General features: G+C 42.7%; 2 protein-coding genes across 3 annotated transcripts; one reads left to right on the top strand and one right to left on the bottom strand.

Moving 5' to 3' along the window:
• Positions 1-3843: 3843 nt before the first annotated feature.
• On the bottom strand, positions 3844-6494 carry mrpl52 (mitochondrial ribosomal protein L52). 2 transcript variants are annotated; one of them, XM_020624617.1, is made up of 5 exons: positions 6368-6494; positions 5849-5918; positions 4928-4995; positions 4247-4311; positions 3844-4142 (listed from the first exon to the last, which is right to left on the bottom strand). In XM_020624617.1, the coding sequence occupies exons 1-5, from the start codon at positions 6399-6401 to the stop codon at positions 3990-3992; spliced, it is 390 nt and encodes a 129-aa protein (XP_020480273.1). In that variant the 5' UTR covers positions 6402-6494; the 3' UTR covers positions 3844-3989. The 2 variants fall into 2 exon arrangements, with proteins under 2 accessions (XP_020480273.1, XP_020480274.1); XM_020624618.1 differs by lacking the exon at positions 6368-6494 and adding an exon at positions 6133-6269.
• Positions 6495-9431: 2937 nt separating this feature from the next.
• On the top strand, positions 9432-17049 carry ajuba (ajuba LIM protein). The gene is given in 9 exon segments (XM_020624615.1): positions 9432-11169; positions 11171-12114; positions 14364-14465; positions 14595-14662; positions 14762-14824; positions 15322-15452; positions 15871-15922; positions 16326-16394; positions 16512-17049. Coding segments are annotated over 9 exon segments (2145 nt in total). The 5' UTR covers positions 9432-10585; the 3' UTR covers positions 16644-17049.
• The last annotated feature ends 361 nt before the right edge of the window (positions 17050-17410 follow it).

Below are 17410 nucleotides of genomic sequence, written 5' to 3'. Positions count from 1 at the left end.
GTAGCTGTTCTGACTAATCCATCTTTCTAGATGCTGCTGAACTTTATGGGAATGCTAAATGTTTCCAAATCAAATCTGTCAGTAGTCACAATATTAGGTTATAGTCACTCAAGCTTTCATTACAGAGTTTAGGCTAACACTTTCTAATACAGCACCTTTTATAAAGGGTTTACAAGTTGTATCCTTTAGAAAACAGCTATGAGCCCATCAGTAAAAACAACTTTTTGGTTGCCAATTTGTGAAAACTCTATTCAACTTATCACACTATATGAACCAGACAAAAATCCCTTTATACAGCACTTATAAAGCCTTTATTAATGGATTATCAACATTTTATACCAAACACAAGGGATAAAGTTGCTACAGCCTGGCAACTTAAAGTGCCTTGCTATTGATGTTTATAACATATCTGCCATTATAAAGCATGTTTAAAGGGTCCCCCTGCTGGTTAATGCAGGTATTGCAGGTGGTCCCTAACCATTCAGTAAATAATGTGGATTCCCTGTAGGAGTCACAGTTTATTTTATTATAGCTGTTGTCATGGGGAATAATCAAATTCATGCAAATATACATAATTTAGAAAAGCCAAGGTGACTTTCAATTTCATAGTAAGTTTCCTGGAAAGAAGGCTGTAATTTGGTGCTAATTATAGAGAAAACTGGGACAATGATGTGACTTTTTTTTTTGTCGTATTTAGTGCTTTTCAGAAGAACTACCTTAACCCTAAACTGGAGAAAATGTTAATTTATTAATGGAAACTCCTCTCTCCTTGCTGTTTCTTGAGTTGCATGCTTGCCCGCTGACACATTTTTGCAATAACAGAAGAAGGACTCAGATCGTTTACTTAAATAAATAAAAGTAGCAAAACCACAGTGTAAAAATCCTCTGCTCCATGTAAAAGACCTGCATTCAAAATGTTCCTTAAGTAAAATCACAAAAGTTTTACCATCAAAATATAAAGTACCAAAGGTAAAAGTACTCGTTATGCAGAATGTTCATCACACTTAAAAATTAATGCTGCAGCTGGTGAAGTTGGAGCTAATGTTAACCACCTTATATGCTTATAATTTCAAGTACTGCTGAGTAGCTGGTGAATTTCCCACTAGGATCAATAAATTCTTGTGACTATGCTGATGAAGACTCAGATCAGTGTTTCTCAACCTGTTCAGCCTGTGACCCCTCAAAATTACTGTAGGTTAATTCACTACTGGCCGTTTTCCCGTTTGACAGTTATAACCCAAATACATAGTTCGTTTCTAAAATTTTATTTATCTTTTCGTGAAAAGTATTAGAAACCGTTGCGATCTTAGTGGGTGGACACACAGCTGGGAGACAATCAGATTTAATGTGTGTCGACATGTTGCTGATCGGGAAGGGGGAGTGAAACGAAACGCAGACTGTGTTAAACTTGTCTGTGTGGAGGTCCTGGCAAGTTCATCTGCCAAGCATCTGCTTTCTGTCTTGTCTTGTAGATCATGCAGATGAATACAGATGCTGCTCCTCTAACCACCCACCCCCCTTTTTTAGTCATTTTAGCACTGAACTCCTACCGCATGGCTGGGCAGTTCAGGAACAACCAGGCTCAGCACTCCTCCTCCATGCCAGGCAGGAAGTGGCCAGGACAGATGCTTGCAATTCAATCTGAGACTTGAGTGACCTACATTATGGCACCATTTACTTTCTACTGTAACTTTAATGGGACTTTTTCTTTTTTACTCCATTTTACTCAGCTTCCCATCACTAAGTACATTTACTTTAGTACTCTAACATTTCATTGGAGTAAATGTACCTCTAAATTAACTTTCTAACTACCAAGAAACCACGTGGTTTACTGTCCAGCTGCAACAAGCACAAATAATTGCAGCCTGCAGTTCTCATGTACAGTTCAAAACATTCAGACTGTGTAATTTTGTCCAACATGCTGCCCATAGTGCCCCATACCCCAGGAACACCCAGGTCAGGAAGCGGTCTTTGGGAATGAGTTGCTGAATCAGATCCAAAATCCCAACCCCCAAACTCTGCACCCGGGCTCTGCCCACGCTCTCACACCCCCACCACAGTCTTAACTACCAGGAACCCCCCCCCTTTCTGGGTTGTGGGTGAAACTACAGAGGTCTAACCCTCACAAACAACCACATCTCTCTCATCCTTCCCTTTATCCTCCATCCTAGCAGACTGTCCTCACCCAACACCACTTACCCTCCCTTAACACACCCACCCTCCATCCTTCCAACGCTGACTCCTGCACAATAGGCAACATCTGCTTCTCATTTCCCCAAAACCAAAACAAGAGGAGGAGAGGAAAGGAGAGATGGGGGAGGGTGGGAGGAGTCAGGGGGAGAAAGACGTTCACAGAAAGGATGGATGTGAAAAGATGGTGAGTGAGAGGAAAGAACAAGGGGCTACATTTCTCACTGTTGGTGCAGTTGGAGGTCTTTGATGGTCCAGGTGTCGCCTTGTTAACCACTCTGATATTTCTTACAACACACAGTTTTGCCTCTAACACCGCCTCTGGCCAGGTTAATGTCCTCCCACACTTCTGTATTATGACAAACTGTCAGCTCCTTTGGTCAAGTGTATAAACATTTGAAGACAAAAAGGGGAGGAGAAAACTCCCATCTCCAAAGAAAAGAATCTGCAACTCAGCGGCTCTGCAAGAGAGAAAAAGGTTTAGATTGATGTGAATAACAGGGATGAAAAATGAAAAGAGGATCATGAAAAGAGATGGCAAACGATGTACTGAGAGAGAGAGAGAGAGAGAGAAATGTGAGGAAAAAGGAAGAAGTAAACAAAGGTGAGGGTGAGTGGAGGAAGAGAGGAGAGGCTGAGTAAATCAGTGCTGACTTTACAAACAGACAGCTGCTCGGCCTCTACATCAGAACTTTAAAGAGGTGTAAAAAAATTAATCCATTCATCCATCCATCCATTTTCCTCCGCTTATCCGGGACCAGGTCACGGGGGCAGCAGTCTAAGCACAGATGCCCAGACTTCCCTCTCTCCAGACACTTCCTCCAGCTCCGAGGCGTTCCCAGGCCAGCCGAGAGACATAGTCCCTCCAGCGTGTCCTGGGTCTTCCCCGGGGCCTCCTCCCGGTGGGACAAAAAAAATTCAAGCCCTTGCTAAAAACCCCACAAGTAAAAAGTAATTTCATGCCACAGCTGATTTATGTTTTCAGCTTTAAAATGAGATGCTCCAAGTGTTTCTGCAGCCTCATTAGGACTTGACCCACCATTTGCTGTGGGACAAAGCCTTCTGCCAACTTGGCTGCAGCCACTTAATCATCTTCCCACTTCCCATGCTGCAAATGAGCTCCAGTGCTCCCTTTATTTAGGTAGAGATGATGAAAAAACAGGAAATAAGCCAGTTTAAATGAGTTACGCAAAGCATGTCATCAGCCAAAAACATTCCTGTCAGTGCTGGACCTGTGCCTTGTTTTCATTTTAAACACTTTGAGCTTCAATTTTTGCTACTAAAACTGTGTTGACTTCCTTAAACTTAAAGCTGATTCACCAAACAGCTTTTGACCAAAACCGTCATCATGTATTTTGAGTAAAAACACTGATTTACTAGTGTGCCCAGGTGTGAACCCATCTCTCACAGTAAAGTCCTGAATCAGTGCTACTTTGTTTGCCAGCTCCTCCCTTTCTCTTCCCAGCAAGTTTCCTCTCTGAGCCCAGCAGCTGACAAAATGGCGTTTGAGCGCTCACGCTGCCTCACAAAGGAGAAATGCTGCATTCTAGTGGAAGCTGGAAGACATCGACTCAGCATTACATCTGTAAAAATCCATTTAAGTCATCACTTGATTACTGGACAGCTTCTCAATGATCATTAAGAGCTTCAAACTAAAAATATAATTCAGAAACATTTATTTCATCAATCCATGAATAACAAACTATAATGCAGGAAAAAAAAAACATGCATCCTTATGAACATATCCAATAGTCTGTCACAATATTGATCAGAATAAGGATCATAGTGAAAACCCGTTCCTAGTTTTGAGGCGTCTTCTTCAGTAAACGCTTCCCTTTAGGTTTGAGTAAAAGAGACTTTTTGTGCTCCTCCATTCTTTCAGCCTCTTCTACCCTTCCCTTCCACATCTCTATGCCTCTGTCCATCTCAGAGTTCAGCATCACAATACGTTTCTGTGAGAAGGAAGGTTACACATTTAAGCATATGAACGCAAAAGAAAAATACACACAGAGCAATAAGGAGATGTTTATTTAAAAGATAAATATGTGAGACTCACAGCTAAAACTTCCCTCTCTTGCTTTCTTCTCAGCTGGCCCTTCAGCGGCGGTGCTGGTCTTCCATCTGTCCACAAAATAGAGAATGTCAGCAAAGTAACGTGACCATGAATGATGTTACAAAAATGTCCAACAAGTACACAACATGACCACAGATTTATCTCATTACTGCAAGTAAAATATATCTAAAAAAAGAGCAGTGTAAAAATGAACTTGAAGAAAAAGAGGAAGATGCAGCTGATGCTTCGGTAACACCACATATTAACACGGTTCTGTCTTATTCATAGCTTCTGGAGCAAACAGATATGCAACAGAGCCAAAGCAGAATAGACAAGTGTGTGTAGTTAATCACACAAACAAAACATGCTTATACAAAGTTTTTCAGTGAAATCTTTCAAGCTTGTCTCAGCATTTTCACTGTGGCTTCTAAAAATAGCATGTTATTAAACAGGGCTGCACCATACATTGTTTTGTTTAGATCCCTGTGCGATCTCAGTCTCACGTGACAATAATTCTGCTGTGTTTGCATTAGCAGTGAGATCCCATGCATCAAACCAAGCACCCCCTTTGCCTTGCTAAGCTATACTGTAGACACCCCCTAGTCACTAGCTCCGAACTAGACTTGTGCCACTTGAAACACCTTCACATACCAAAAGACTGGTAAAAAACAAAACTGAAGATACCTGCAAAGGACCAGTCAGGCAGATCTGTCAGAGGTCCATACTCTGTGCCGCTTCGAGCCAGCCCGTGTCTGCAAGCAAACATTAAATCTTTATTCAATATGATGATGACATCATCGACAATGGTTGTTCCACACTTCATCTTCAGAGCTGATAAATGGTAAAAACAGCTGGTCTGCAGGGCTGGGTTAAACTCTGCTTTAACATTGACTCCATTTTATGAAGCTTTGATTCAGTACCTACCTGTACACGTTCCCATCCTTCTCACCTTCTGAAACACCCCCCACACATGCTGCAGCCATGTTTTCAATCATCTCCAGGGAACTAGTGAACTTGTCATACTCACTGAAATGCTACCAACAGATGGATGTGACTGTGTAAACTGACATCTTTGTCCTTGTTTTGTTCACCAAGGTTTTCATAGCTATTTCACCACCATCTGCAATTGGTTTTGATTTTTGTGGGTAAAAGCAGTCTGAGTACATTCTACAGCCAAAAAACACTAGCAAGTGGTCAGCTATTAACTCACTGTTCCTCCAATCTTTTGTGCAGCTTATATAGTTTTTCTAAGCTTGCAGGTATCATGAGTAGCAGGCTGGTTAAACACAAAGTCATACGGGCACAAATAAAGTTCTTAGAGTTAGGGTTAGACAGTGACCTTCTAGATAAAACTATTCAGTTACGTACTTTAGGCCTTTGTCGTGTCTATTGATATTATGTTTTGTTGTGCACATCCCCAGTTCCCTAAAATTAACACAAACCAACTGATGCACAGTAGGACAAGAGGGTTAGGGTCCCCTAACACAAGGGTCTGAATTATCTAGTTAGTAATCAAGAAATGATTGTTATAAATATAGAGTTTAATAGTCACTTTTCTACTGTAAAACACAACAAACGATCAAAGTGTGTCAACAGTAAACTTACTCTTTCCTCCATTTCTCTCCAGCTTGTACTCCACATGTTGTGCTGAACTGTCTGCTCGAATTTCTAAACACTGGAAAACAACACGTGGAGAAACACAAACAGCCTCTGAGGTCACTAATATAAACAATCACCAATCACTCACAACCTACAGGTTACACTTACAGCACTGCATTGTGATCTTATTAACAGAAAACATTGATTTTAAACAGCATCTACATTGTATATTTTGTCTCATTAGAGTAACAGCCTCGAACAAAAAACCCCTCTCAACAGAATGAAAGCACCTGTCCACATTATCCATGTTTAAGTAAGCACGGACACCTCATGCTAGCCTGAGTTTGCATGACAAACTATTAGCGTTAGCCTTTCTAGCTAGTCGACGTTACTGCACTTGCGGTTGTTCTTCAAACAGACCCTGTATCAAAAGCAGTGACTGGTATAAACAGATATTTACAGCTACAGCATTCATTAACGCGTCTCACACACACTACAAACTCAATTTATAATACTCTGTCTCACCTGAACCGCACAACAGCCTCACGGTGGCCGCCATGTTGCCCGCGATACGCTACTTGACCACCAGGTGGCACCAAAGGTGCACGATAAGGGTTTGACTGCTAGAAGTTCCTCGCTTCTCATTTTGGTTTCTTCTTGCAATGTTCCCTCTTTATCCTGTGATCCAAACCCGTTTCTGTTTATGTTTTGAAATTAAACAAACAACAATACAGCTATACATTACAGTAGCCTACAACAATACAATCAATATAGAATACCACATAAATTCAAAACACCGTCATATAACAGGTTATTAATCGTAAAATTGCAACTTAAACAAAAGCATCTCCTGTCTTTGTGTGAGATTACACATTGGCCACCATAAGCAGTTTCACTTTAAAAATGTAGGCTACAGATGTTTACCTAAATAAGTAATGGTCTAAGCATTTAAGTAGTCGTTGGAGAACTAAGCCTACTCATTGTTTACTTAAGTAATAGTAGTAATACCACAGTGTAAAATACTATGCTACAATTAAAAAGTCCTACATTCAAAATGTAACTTAAGTAAATGTACAAAAGTATTAGAATCAAAATATAGGCTACTTAAAGTACCTTAAATAAATTAAAAAAAAGTTAAAGTAGTAAGTAAAAGTAAAAAGTAGTACAGTGTTAAAAGTGCTAAAATGTAGTGAAATCGAAGTATAAAGTAGATGAGTAGGTGTACATAAGCAATATTTTGAATAGTCTACAGGACATTTACTTGTACCGGTGTATTTTTACACAGTGGTATTGCTTTTTATCTGCTGAGTACTTCTTCCACCACTGACAAACAGGTAGCCCACAGAAATTCTAAATATCTAGAATGGCAGATCGGAGTTGTGTTAATATTAAATGATGCTTTTATATGTGCCTTTTGATGAAACAACTACACAGATGGAGAAGGGGACTACTTCATCTCTAGACCTAAACGTGTAGGCTAAATACATGATTGTGCTCTTCTGGCAAAAACCAGAGCTCTTCAAAGCATTGTTTTTGTGTGAACTGCACCGACACTAAGCCCAGAAGAATTTCTCTGTTAGCTTTTCAGACAAGTTCCCACTCGCAGCCTGTGAGGTAAACGCCAGAGTCTGCAGAGGCTGCTACAGGGACTCCGGTGAACCGCAGGGGCCATGAAAGCCTCTATCTGGAGGGGGCTCCTGGGCATACAGAAAGCCGACACGTTTATCCAAACACTCCAGGACAAACAGAGCAGTACTTTATGAGGGCTTGTTGTATTTTGGTGTGTCCGTTAACTGCCACAAAACGGCCGGAATCAGCAGTGACAAACGCCGTTCAGGTCTGAAACAGTAGCGGGATGTTTACTCTGTATCGTCCTTGGAGAACTCAGATACGGCGAAAAAATCCGGGAGCGCCTCACTCCGGCGTGTCCCTCCGCGCATTCCACAGGCTGGTGATACAAGAAACTAGTGCCGCTGCAGAAACACGCAGTTTTACACGATTTGATTGTAGTGTGTTATAAAACCTATTGAAAATGTTTAAACAGTGGTAGGGGAAGTTCTCCGATCATTTAAAAATAAGTTAAAGTAGAAATACCACCGTATAAATATATTCCAATGTAACTCCAAGTCATACATTGAATTTTTGTTAAGTGTTCATGCACAAATAGCATGAAAAGTAAAAACACCCATATGCAAAATGGGCTACTGTTGTGTTATATTAATACAGGGTATATATATTATAGACTATTATACAGATTTATTACTTTTTACTATTGTTTAAAAGTAGTGGTGTGATAACTGGACAAAGATGGCATCACACCATTTTTGAATAGGCCTGTGATTAAGGGGTTACAGTTAAAGATTATGAGGAAAACAAAGACAAAATATGAGCTTTTTGGAAACAGAGTTGTTTATATTGGAGCTTTGGCTTCACCACAGCCACATGACCAGGTTCATCTGTATCCTGCACTACATCACAATAAACATTAACTTGATGGTTAGCTGCTTTCAGTCTGAAAAACCTCTGATCTTCAGGGGACTCCGAGACAGTGCATTTACATAAGTACAGTACTTAAGTACAATTTTGAGGTCTTTGTACTTGAGTATTTTATAGGTCTATAGTTATACTATTTTGAAATGGGTTATTATACATAACAAGTAGCCTATACTTTAAGTATACACTGATCCTAATACTTGTGTACTTGTACTTAAATAAGATTTAGAATGCAGATCATTTACTTGTAGCATTTTTAAATAGGTATTGCTATTTTCATTTAATCAAAAGGTCTTAATAACTTACTTCTTCTAGTCCTGTCAAACCCCACGTTTAGTCAGTCAGGAACTTGTGTTTAAAGGTTTATGGAAAAAAACGTGGACAATGAGTTATTTTTAACTACTGGTTAAAATGTTGTAAGTAAACATGGCAGCACAGGTTTTATTTTGAGATTATTATTACGGAGCAGGTCTCGGCGCGGTGGGCACGACCTCTGCGTATGAATGACGACACAGCCATGTCTGGTGGAAAGGTGTCCCGGCCTGGTGGAAACGAGCCGCCGCTGACTGATAAAGGAGCAGTGATATGTCAACACGCCGAGAGGACGCCAGGCAGACGTCGTTACGTGCTTCATCTTCAAAATAAAAGCGAATGCGCGTTCGCTTTTTGCAAATGAAGCAACAAAATCAAAAACTGCATCTTAGAAATTGCAGAAATACATTTTCATATGTGAAACCAAATCAGAGCTGTACCAGCTACCAGCTAAAATACCCCCAGTTTGTGCACCTCACACATTAGCATACAATGAACAAAGGAAGTGCTGGAAGAAGTAGGTCTACTCAGATTGTTTCCTTAAGTAAACATAACAGTACCAGTGTAAAAGTACAAAGTTTTACAATCATACAAAAAGTAACAGCATTCAATATGCAGAAGGGCGCATTTCATTTCTGGGTAGTTTACCACAGGGGATCAACGAAGTCTTATAATTATACTGTATTTTTATATATTAATCTGGTTCTGAAAAGGAACTAGTAACAGAAGCTATCAACTAAACGTAGTGGAGTAAAAAGTGTTGCCAGCAGTTTATTTTGAAAAGCTGTAGCCGGAACTAGCGCTCTCCATCGTAGCAAATTGACGTAGTTGAAAAAGAGGGGGGAGGTAAGTCATTTTTTAAGGGGAAGAAAGAAAGAAACAAAGTTCTCGACCGTGCAATGCATACGGAGAGGGATTTTATTTATCTTGAGAGACTCGTTTAGTCCAGCACCGGTCTGCTGGGAGCTAACTGTAGCGGCGCACCGGTTCCCCTCATTTCCTCCTCTGTCTCCTAACTTCTCCGCTACTATTTCTCCGAGTCCCGGACAGGATTTCTCCTTTGAAAACGGGAAAGATAAAAAGCAGCCGAGCACAGGGGGATGGACGGGACTGAGGATTCCAGAGAATACGATCTGTTTGTTTTCTGTTTCCTGAGTTAAAGAAAATCATGCAATTTTAATTGTTCTGAGCAACTTTCTTCCTGAGATGAATGGCAGGAATCGGGTGAGTCGACTATCTGTGCACAGACTGATTTATTTTGTCTACACTGGACCCACATGAAGTGGCGATAGAGTAACGTTCCATCCTGCTCGACTTCTGTGTTTTTAAAAAGATAAATTCAGAAGCCCTCATCGTGCTGGATGGCCGCGGTCTAAAACGGACTTTACTGAAGTAGTCTATATCTCAGAGAGAAGATGCAGATGTGGAATCACACGAGGGTCCACAAAGGAGGCCCTCCACGACCATAGGTCACGCTGAAGTGTCCTGGGTGCGTGATTCTTCTGTTTCCTGACTGGATTGACTTGAACTATTAGTAATTGTCTAATAATCCAATGGGTTCTTGCTCACCACAGCTTACCTGTGCTCTTTTCAAATGAGGGCAAATCAGATGACTCAGTTGACTTAAGTCATGTAACCACCTTGGAATGTCCTAAAGGTCTTATTTATCTGTTCTCTATTTATTGTGTGTGTGTGTATATAAGGGGACGTCTTTTTTTTGGCTTTGTACTAGTTTCAAGGGCAGTTTTATGTTCTTATTACAGAATTTGAAAGCTAACATTTCAACTGTCGTAGTGAAAACTGTCGATTTACATCTACATCTTTGTTCTGCTGTATATCTACCCACACTGTATTTGAGCACATTAATCTATAACTTGCTGAGAGAGCTGTACGACTTGACTCTGCCCAGACAGGTAAAGAACTTGAGCAGGCTTCATCATGGACAGGCCGATAAGCAAGTTATTGGAGAAGTTAAAGCTAACAGACTCGGGCAGTGTGAAATTCAACAGTTCAAAGAAAAAGCATGACTCTACCAACAACTCTAATAACAGCAACGCCAACGCTGGCGTCTCTGGAGGCAGCGGTCTGCCACCAGCTCCCAGCTCTGGAGCTGCCTCACCCTCAAGATCCGGCCAGTTCTCGCTTGCCTCTGCAACCACAAGCGATGCATGCGTTCCAGTGAATGGGAGAGGAGGAGGAGGAGGAGGAGGGATTGGAATGCCTCCCTCTCAGCTCCTCACACCACAGTCACCCTTGTCCAGTGTGGGTGCCATACCTTCAGATGGTGAACAGCCACTTCATCCTTCCACCTTGGCACCACTGAGGCGTCGCTCCCCTCAGCAGCGAGCTTCCTGTTACCTGGGCGAAGGCGTAGATTCCCACCTAAGGCGTGAGTCTGGCCTGGGCCCTGAGTGTGACCCTTTGGGGGCGTTTGGTTCCAAGGCATCCCTCAATCAACGGCGCTACTCGCTGGAGCTTCAGAAGCTGGTTAGACGACATCAGCTCCTCTCCCAGCCACCCCCCACTATACCCTGCCACCATAGGCTATGGGTCAGCTCCCAGAGCTGGCGGAGGCAGCCTGGCTGAGCCCGGCTACCTCTCTGAGCCTGAGAGGCACAAGCGTCTCTCTCTCCAGGAGGCTCTGTTTTACAAACGCCTGAGCACGGGTAGTGAACTGTGGGAGTGTGCCAGGCCTGCATCCCTCTCTCATCCACCACATCGCCCATCAGATGTGACCGGAGGAGGTGTCGGAGGAGGCTTCTTTTACCCCCAAGGACCAGCCTTGAGTCCATGCTCGTCATTCAGCCTCCAGGAGTCTGTGCTGGTCAGCCCCAGGTCCAGCTTTGCCTCTAGCACAGCCAGCGGTGGCGGAGGAGGGAGCCCCATGGGGAGCCGGTGCAGCAGCAACCGGACCAGTGGCATCAGCCTAGGCTATGACTCTCGCTACTCTGCTTCTGGAGGCCTCCCTCCGCAGCAGCAGTTCCCTTCTGTGCAGACAGGGGGCTCTGTGGCTGGTTATGGCGTGCTGGGCAGAGCTGGGGTAACCCCTGTAGAGGCCTGGAGCCAATACCTGGAGGGAGGGATGCGTCCAGGGACCCACGATATTCGACACTCCTACCCACCTGCTGTTGGAAGTCCAGGAGCCGCGTGCTACCAGGGTGGCCCAGAGTGGTGGGATGAACAGCAGGCAGGAGTGAGAGGCAAAGAGGGGGCCCGTTACTCAGACCTACCTGGAACTCTGTATCAGGAAGAACTCACCCGACTTCTACTGAGAGATGCAGCGCTCGAAGGCGAGGGGCTCCTGGAGGGCCTGATGCTGAAAGATCAGTCTTTGGCTCTGATGGCTCTTTCCAAACCAGGCACGACAACACTGGGGCTGACCTCCACTGGAGGACCACTCAATTCTCAGGAGGATCCAGGAGTGCGAGCGGGAAGAGAGGTCACGGAGAACCGCCAGGAGTTCTTTGGTGAGATTCTGCTGTTTGTCTATTTATTGAACCAATGTTTTTAAACTACATCACCATAGTTCATGCACAGCATCCCGTACATTCATAATGGAGCGCTCGGTCACTCAGTATCTGGCCTCAGTGTGTTGTTGTTGTCCTCCTCGCTGCCCGGTGTCAGATCACAGGTTTACCTTTAAACAAATGGGCTGTAGGAATGGATGCAAGGCTGGATGGACAGATTAATAGTTGAAAGTGTGTGTGTGTGTGTGTGTGTGTGTGTATGTATGTATGGATGGATGGATGGATGGTGCCTTGGAACCTGCACAGACATGCAGGACTGTAGCATGCAAATCATAAAGCAGAAAAAAAGAAGCACTCAGGCTTTAGAAACTGATCCAGACAAGTAGATGTTTGACTGAAGAGAATAAGGGAACACACAGGACGCCCTGAATGATACACGCCGCGGATCAATTATGAAAGTAAAAAAGTCCCAACAGCACAAATATGTGTCTAATCTTTCAGACTCACACCTGTATCCAAAACAGCAGGCGAGGTCGGCTGATGTTTCAGGCAGCTGTTGCCCATTGCAGTGCACACCTTAGGGCTAATGCAGCTTGTCTGCACAGCCGTTAAACTGCAAAACTGCTGTGACACTCAGACAAATTACACAGCTCCATATAAACACAACCCCAGCTATTACTGTGAGTCACAGTAGATTGGGCTGTGTGTGATTGTAGCAGGGTAGGAGTGTGTTACAGTGGCTGGGTAAAGGTATAAGTGTGTTGTTGTCTCTGTGGCAGGGTGTGTTTCCCCCGAGTGACTTCAGGCCACAGTAACGCAGTGTGTGAGTCATATATATGTGTGTGTGTGTGTAATGCGGCCTTGGCGTGTGCAGGGGCGGTGTGCTGTAGCCTGTTTTTCAGTTCAGGTATGTGTGCCCGGAGGGGACATCCAATACTGTACTCCTCACAGCCATTAGGGACGAATCAGAGGCTCTGAGCCATGAAGTCAGACGCTCTGAGCTCAACCGACAAACGCACACCTGGACTGAGGAGAAATGCTGAGCAACGTTTGCAAAACTCTCTCTGTTTAACAAGGAAAATTCCCCTATAAATCAAGAAACTGGAGAACTAGTCCAAGCTAATCCACATAGAACAAATTCTAGATGTTACTTTTTTTTGTCCCAGGAAATAAAAAGAACAAAGGGTGCACACAAAATTAAACTTGTAATTAATGTTTTTATAATCTTTAAATTATTTTTAGGTGCCAAACTTCAGTTTTGTGGGTTCTATAATTGTCTTTAGTGCATTCATGTTCATTCTCTTAATTAACTCTTGTGTCCAAATGTGCTTTATTATATGAAAATTTAGTTTGTCCCAAGGTTTTGCCCAGGTCACTAAAACAAATGCTTTCCCAGCGTATCCTATATGTAGCGAGAGTCGGACATATTTAAAACCCTCTGGTTTCTGGGTTTGGCAGAGAGCTGTGTCTGTTCCTAAACATCGAAGGGCCTGTCCAGGATCGTAGCAATACTTGATTTGTGTGGCACTCGCTCAGCCACATTAGAAAGGGGGAAAAATGCAGGCAGACCCTTAAATAGATCAGAGAGCGACTGAAGGGGCAGAAGCTTGGACCACCACACCATTTTCCACTTGACATTTAGTGGCACAACATGTTCTGTACATGTACTCATGTTGGAAGGAAGAACGGAGAAAATAGTTAGTTGATGCTAATCTTGACGGGCTATGTTTGTTTTTGATTATCTGAGAGAAGAATGTCTAAACATCACTTTAAGATGAAAGGAGAATGATTATTCCAGCAGATAATGACAAAGGAAGGAGCTAAAGTGTCACATTTTACTGCTGCCTTGTTTCCTGAGGTAGTCGAGGTTCCAAACATAAATAATAAATCTCCACATTGTGGGGTTTAAAGTATTTAAATGAATGTCTTAACTAAAAAAAAAACCCCAGAAGCAAAAGAGTTCTCTTCTTCTGAAGCCAAAGAGTCAGGTCCAGCGGAGTTTCCCTTTAATAACGGCGGTTCCACAGACACACACTGGCTGGCATGGGCAGCTGGGTTTTAACTGTGAGAAAATCCCCTAGGTGGTGTGAACGAGTGGATTTACAAGTGTTGACACTTTGTGTGGAGTTGGATTTCAGACACATCCTCTTGGAATGAGTCGTAAATGAAGTGCTAAGAGCCGCCGAGCGATTACTCTTGACTAAATGCATGTTTGTCCCCCCCACCCCCCCACCCCATTGTGCTGGCAGGAACCTGTGTGAAATGTGGGAAAGGCGTGTACGGGGCAGATAATGCCTGCCAGGCTCTGGACAACCTCTATCACACCCGCTGCTTCACCTGTGTGTCCTGTGGTGAGTTCCCCTCCCCCCAAAAACAACAAAGATTATTTGTGCTTAATGGTGATTTTCTATCACTGCCACTCCTTTTTCTAAAGTCCTCTGTTAAACCACTTCCTGTCTGCTGCCTCTCTCCCTCTGCAGGACGCACCCTGAGAAACAAGGACTTTTACAATGTCAGTGGCTCTGTGTACTGTAAAGAGGATTACATGGTAAGAGATGTCAAGGTGTGCGTTTTGCTTTTGTCATCTGTCTCTCACACATTCCAAGTCAAGAACCTGCTAATGTTAATCTCTTTGTTTTAATGACAGTTTTCAGGATTCCAGGCTGCAGCTGAGAAGTGTAGCGTGTGTGGCCACCTTATTCTTGAGCAGGTGAGGGCTCTGACGCCTCCAGACACTTATGTGAGATTTAAGGGAATATACTCTAAACACTAACCTATGTTTGGGGAATTTTTACTTACTCGCCTTCTATGTTTCCCAGATTTCCTTTCAAGAACCCCCCAGAGGGTAGAGTAATTCAGTGACGTCTCTGTTTTGGCTCTTTTTCATGTTCCCACGGCAGATTTCAGTGGAATGTTTGCCCTGGGTTTCTGATAAATAAAGAATTAAGGCTCTGTAGTGATTAGCTTAAAAGTTTTGACCATATTTGAACCACATATAATACCCATAATATAAATAGAAAGCTGCCAATGGGTCAGCAACCCACAGGCATGTGGTTTGTGCACAGTCTGAATAGTTTAACCACATCCAGGTTTTAGGATCCATTCGATTCTTGTGTGACCAGACCTTTGCCTGGTAGTGTTTGCATACCTACATACAGTTTTAAATGGCTTTAATTACTTAAGCTCATTACCGGTCTTCATTCCCAGATCCTGCAGGCTCTTGGGAACTCATACCATCCTGGCTGTTTCAGATGTGTGGTGTGCTCCAAGGCTCTGGACGGGGTGCCTTTCACTGTGGACCAGCACAGCAACATCTACTGCGTTGCAGACTACAACAGGTGAGACACTATGCGTTTAAATGCTTTGTCCAAGGGGAATGACTTGTGGGAATCCTGGTGACTCGGCTTTTATTCCGTGTACCTGAAAGATAAATGCACTATTACTGGTCGCTCTCTAAACTGTCCAGTAAAACAAGATGTTTAAAGAAGCGGACCACTTTTAGTACAGTGCTAGTTAACTAAAGTTATAATTGTAATTAAAAACCCACATCTGGATGGCTAAAACAAAACATGTTGCTCACAGATCATAAGGTTTAGATGAACCCGTAACCATTAACTATGAGGTTAATGGTTACGGGTTTACAGAGGTGTTGTAGCATTTAGGTATTGTAGCATTTGAGGAATGTCCCTAACACCTCCCTTCAGAGAAATGCCTCCGTCTCCACAGTAGAATAAACGTTCTCCTGTTGTCCTGCAGGACTTTTGCCCCGAAGTGTGCTGCCTGTTTACAACCCATCTTACCTACTGAGGTGAGTACACGTTTTTGTGTATTCTCTATGCATGCCCCCCCTCCATACTGTATCTTAAATATCATACTGGTGAATTATGTTAGCCAATTTTTCTTTCAACTGATTTACATTTTGGTTTTACTAAGCAAAAAGAAGTTACGAAACGGGAGAATGAGATTTAGAGCGAATCCATGAATGAATGGAAAAACTGATTTTGTCCTACAAGCTAAAAATAACAAGAAATGCACACAAAACATCCTGCAGCGTCTTCTTGTATGACTAGTTTCAGGAAATGCGTAAATCAGAGTAGCTCAGCTTCTTTGGCATATATTTCTGGTGACACGTTTTTCCTGAAGGTGCTCTGAAAAGAATCACAACAAACCCAGAATAACTGAGACACAGTTTGACCTTTCTGACATCTCAGGGCAGTGAAGAGATCCTCAGGGTCGTGTCGATGAACAAGGACTATCACTTTGAGTGCTACCACTGTGAGGTGAGTCTTATTTTGTCATTCTGTTCCCTTAAATATCACTTTTAGTATGAAATAGCTCAGCAGCTTACCTCACTTCCTGTGTACATTCCTGTCTTTATCTGCGACTCTTCCCCTCAGGAGTGTGGTAAGCAGCTCTCCGATAAGCCTGGGTCACAGTGCTTCCCCCTAGACTCTCATCTCCTCTGCCACTCCTGTCACATGAGCAGAGTGTGCGCCACACATAACATCCCCCCCCACAACACACACTGATCAACTGGATGTGACGAGGTGGTCTCAACGTGCTGTCGTTCGTCCATGTGCTTTACTTAAGTTTGTTTGTTTTTGTTGTTTTTTTTCCCCAAGATGAAACTGCTGATACTCACCTAGACTCGGAGCAGTCCATTCTGTCACCCATACTGCCTGCTGTAGTTTTTGTTACTGTACCATAGTTTAAAGGGAATGGGAGACAAACTACTGCTTTGTTTTTACCCCAATGTGGCTGTATGTTGTAGAAGAACAAGGGATTTTGCTCAACTGTTTTGTACATATTGCTAGCAAACATTTTGCACTTAAACTTGATGTTACTGTAGGATTTGTTGCGTGAATCTGTACAAATTGGGGGGAAAAAAAGACTTCACTGTAATTTCTGTATGCTGTAATAAATATTTCCTGTCAACAGTGGCCTACCTGTAGAAGCACCATACAAATGTAAATGTTTAGTATAGAACATTTTAAAGCTTTACCTTTGTTCTGCACTTCCAATATAAACAGAGGGTCACTCAGCAGCTCACAGCCAGGTCATGATGCTCGTTTGTGAGAAATGTCTCAGCAATAACATCCCAGCAGACAAGCTGATAACCAATTTAAATTTATTTTTTTAAATTCTTGGTACATTCAGCACTTGCAGGAGGAGAAACACAACACAATCAATCTGTTTAAACTAAAACAAATTTTAAAATATTAAAATTGTAACCATTACTCTATCAGATACCCTTTTTTTTTTTTTTTTTACCTCCTTTTAAATATATGATTGCGGG

The sequence above is a fragment of the Monopterus albus genome, unplaced genomic scaffold, assembly GCF_001952655.1.
Source record: "Monopterus albus unplaced genomic scaffold, M_albus_1.0 scaffold333.1, whole genome shotgun sequence".
NCBI lineage: Eukaryota > Metazoa > Chordata > Actinopteri > Synbranchiformes > Synbranchidae > Monopterus > Monopterus albus.
The sequence above is the reverse complement of the archived record's forward strand: the minus strand, read 5'-3'. Positions and strand labels throughout refer to the sequence as shown.

What these genes read in the sequence shown, in the direction of transcription:
- mrpl52 (XM_020624617.1), bottom strand. Translation starts at nt 6,401, where the DNA reads ATGGCGGCCACCGTGAGGCTGTTGTGCGGTTCAG. An exon ending in GAGGCTGTTGTGCGGTTCAG is followed by an intron (nt 5,919 to 6,367) that starts GTGAGACAGAGT and finishes GTTGTTTTCCAG; the next exon opens with TGTTTAGAAATTCGAGCAGA. An exon ending in AAGAGAGGGAAGTTTTAGCT is followed by an intron (nt 4,143 to 4,246) that starts GTGAGTCTCACA and finishes TCCTTCTCACAG; the next exon opens with AAACGTATTGTGATGCTGAA.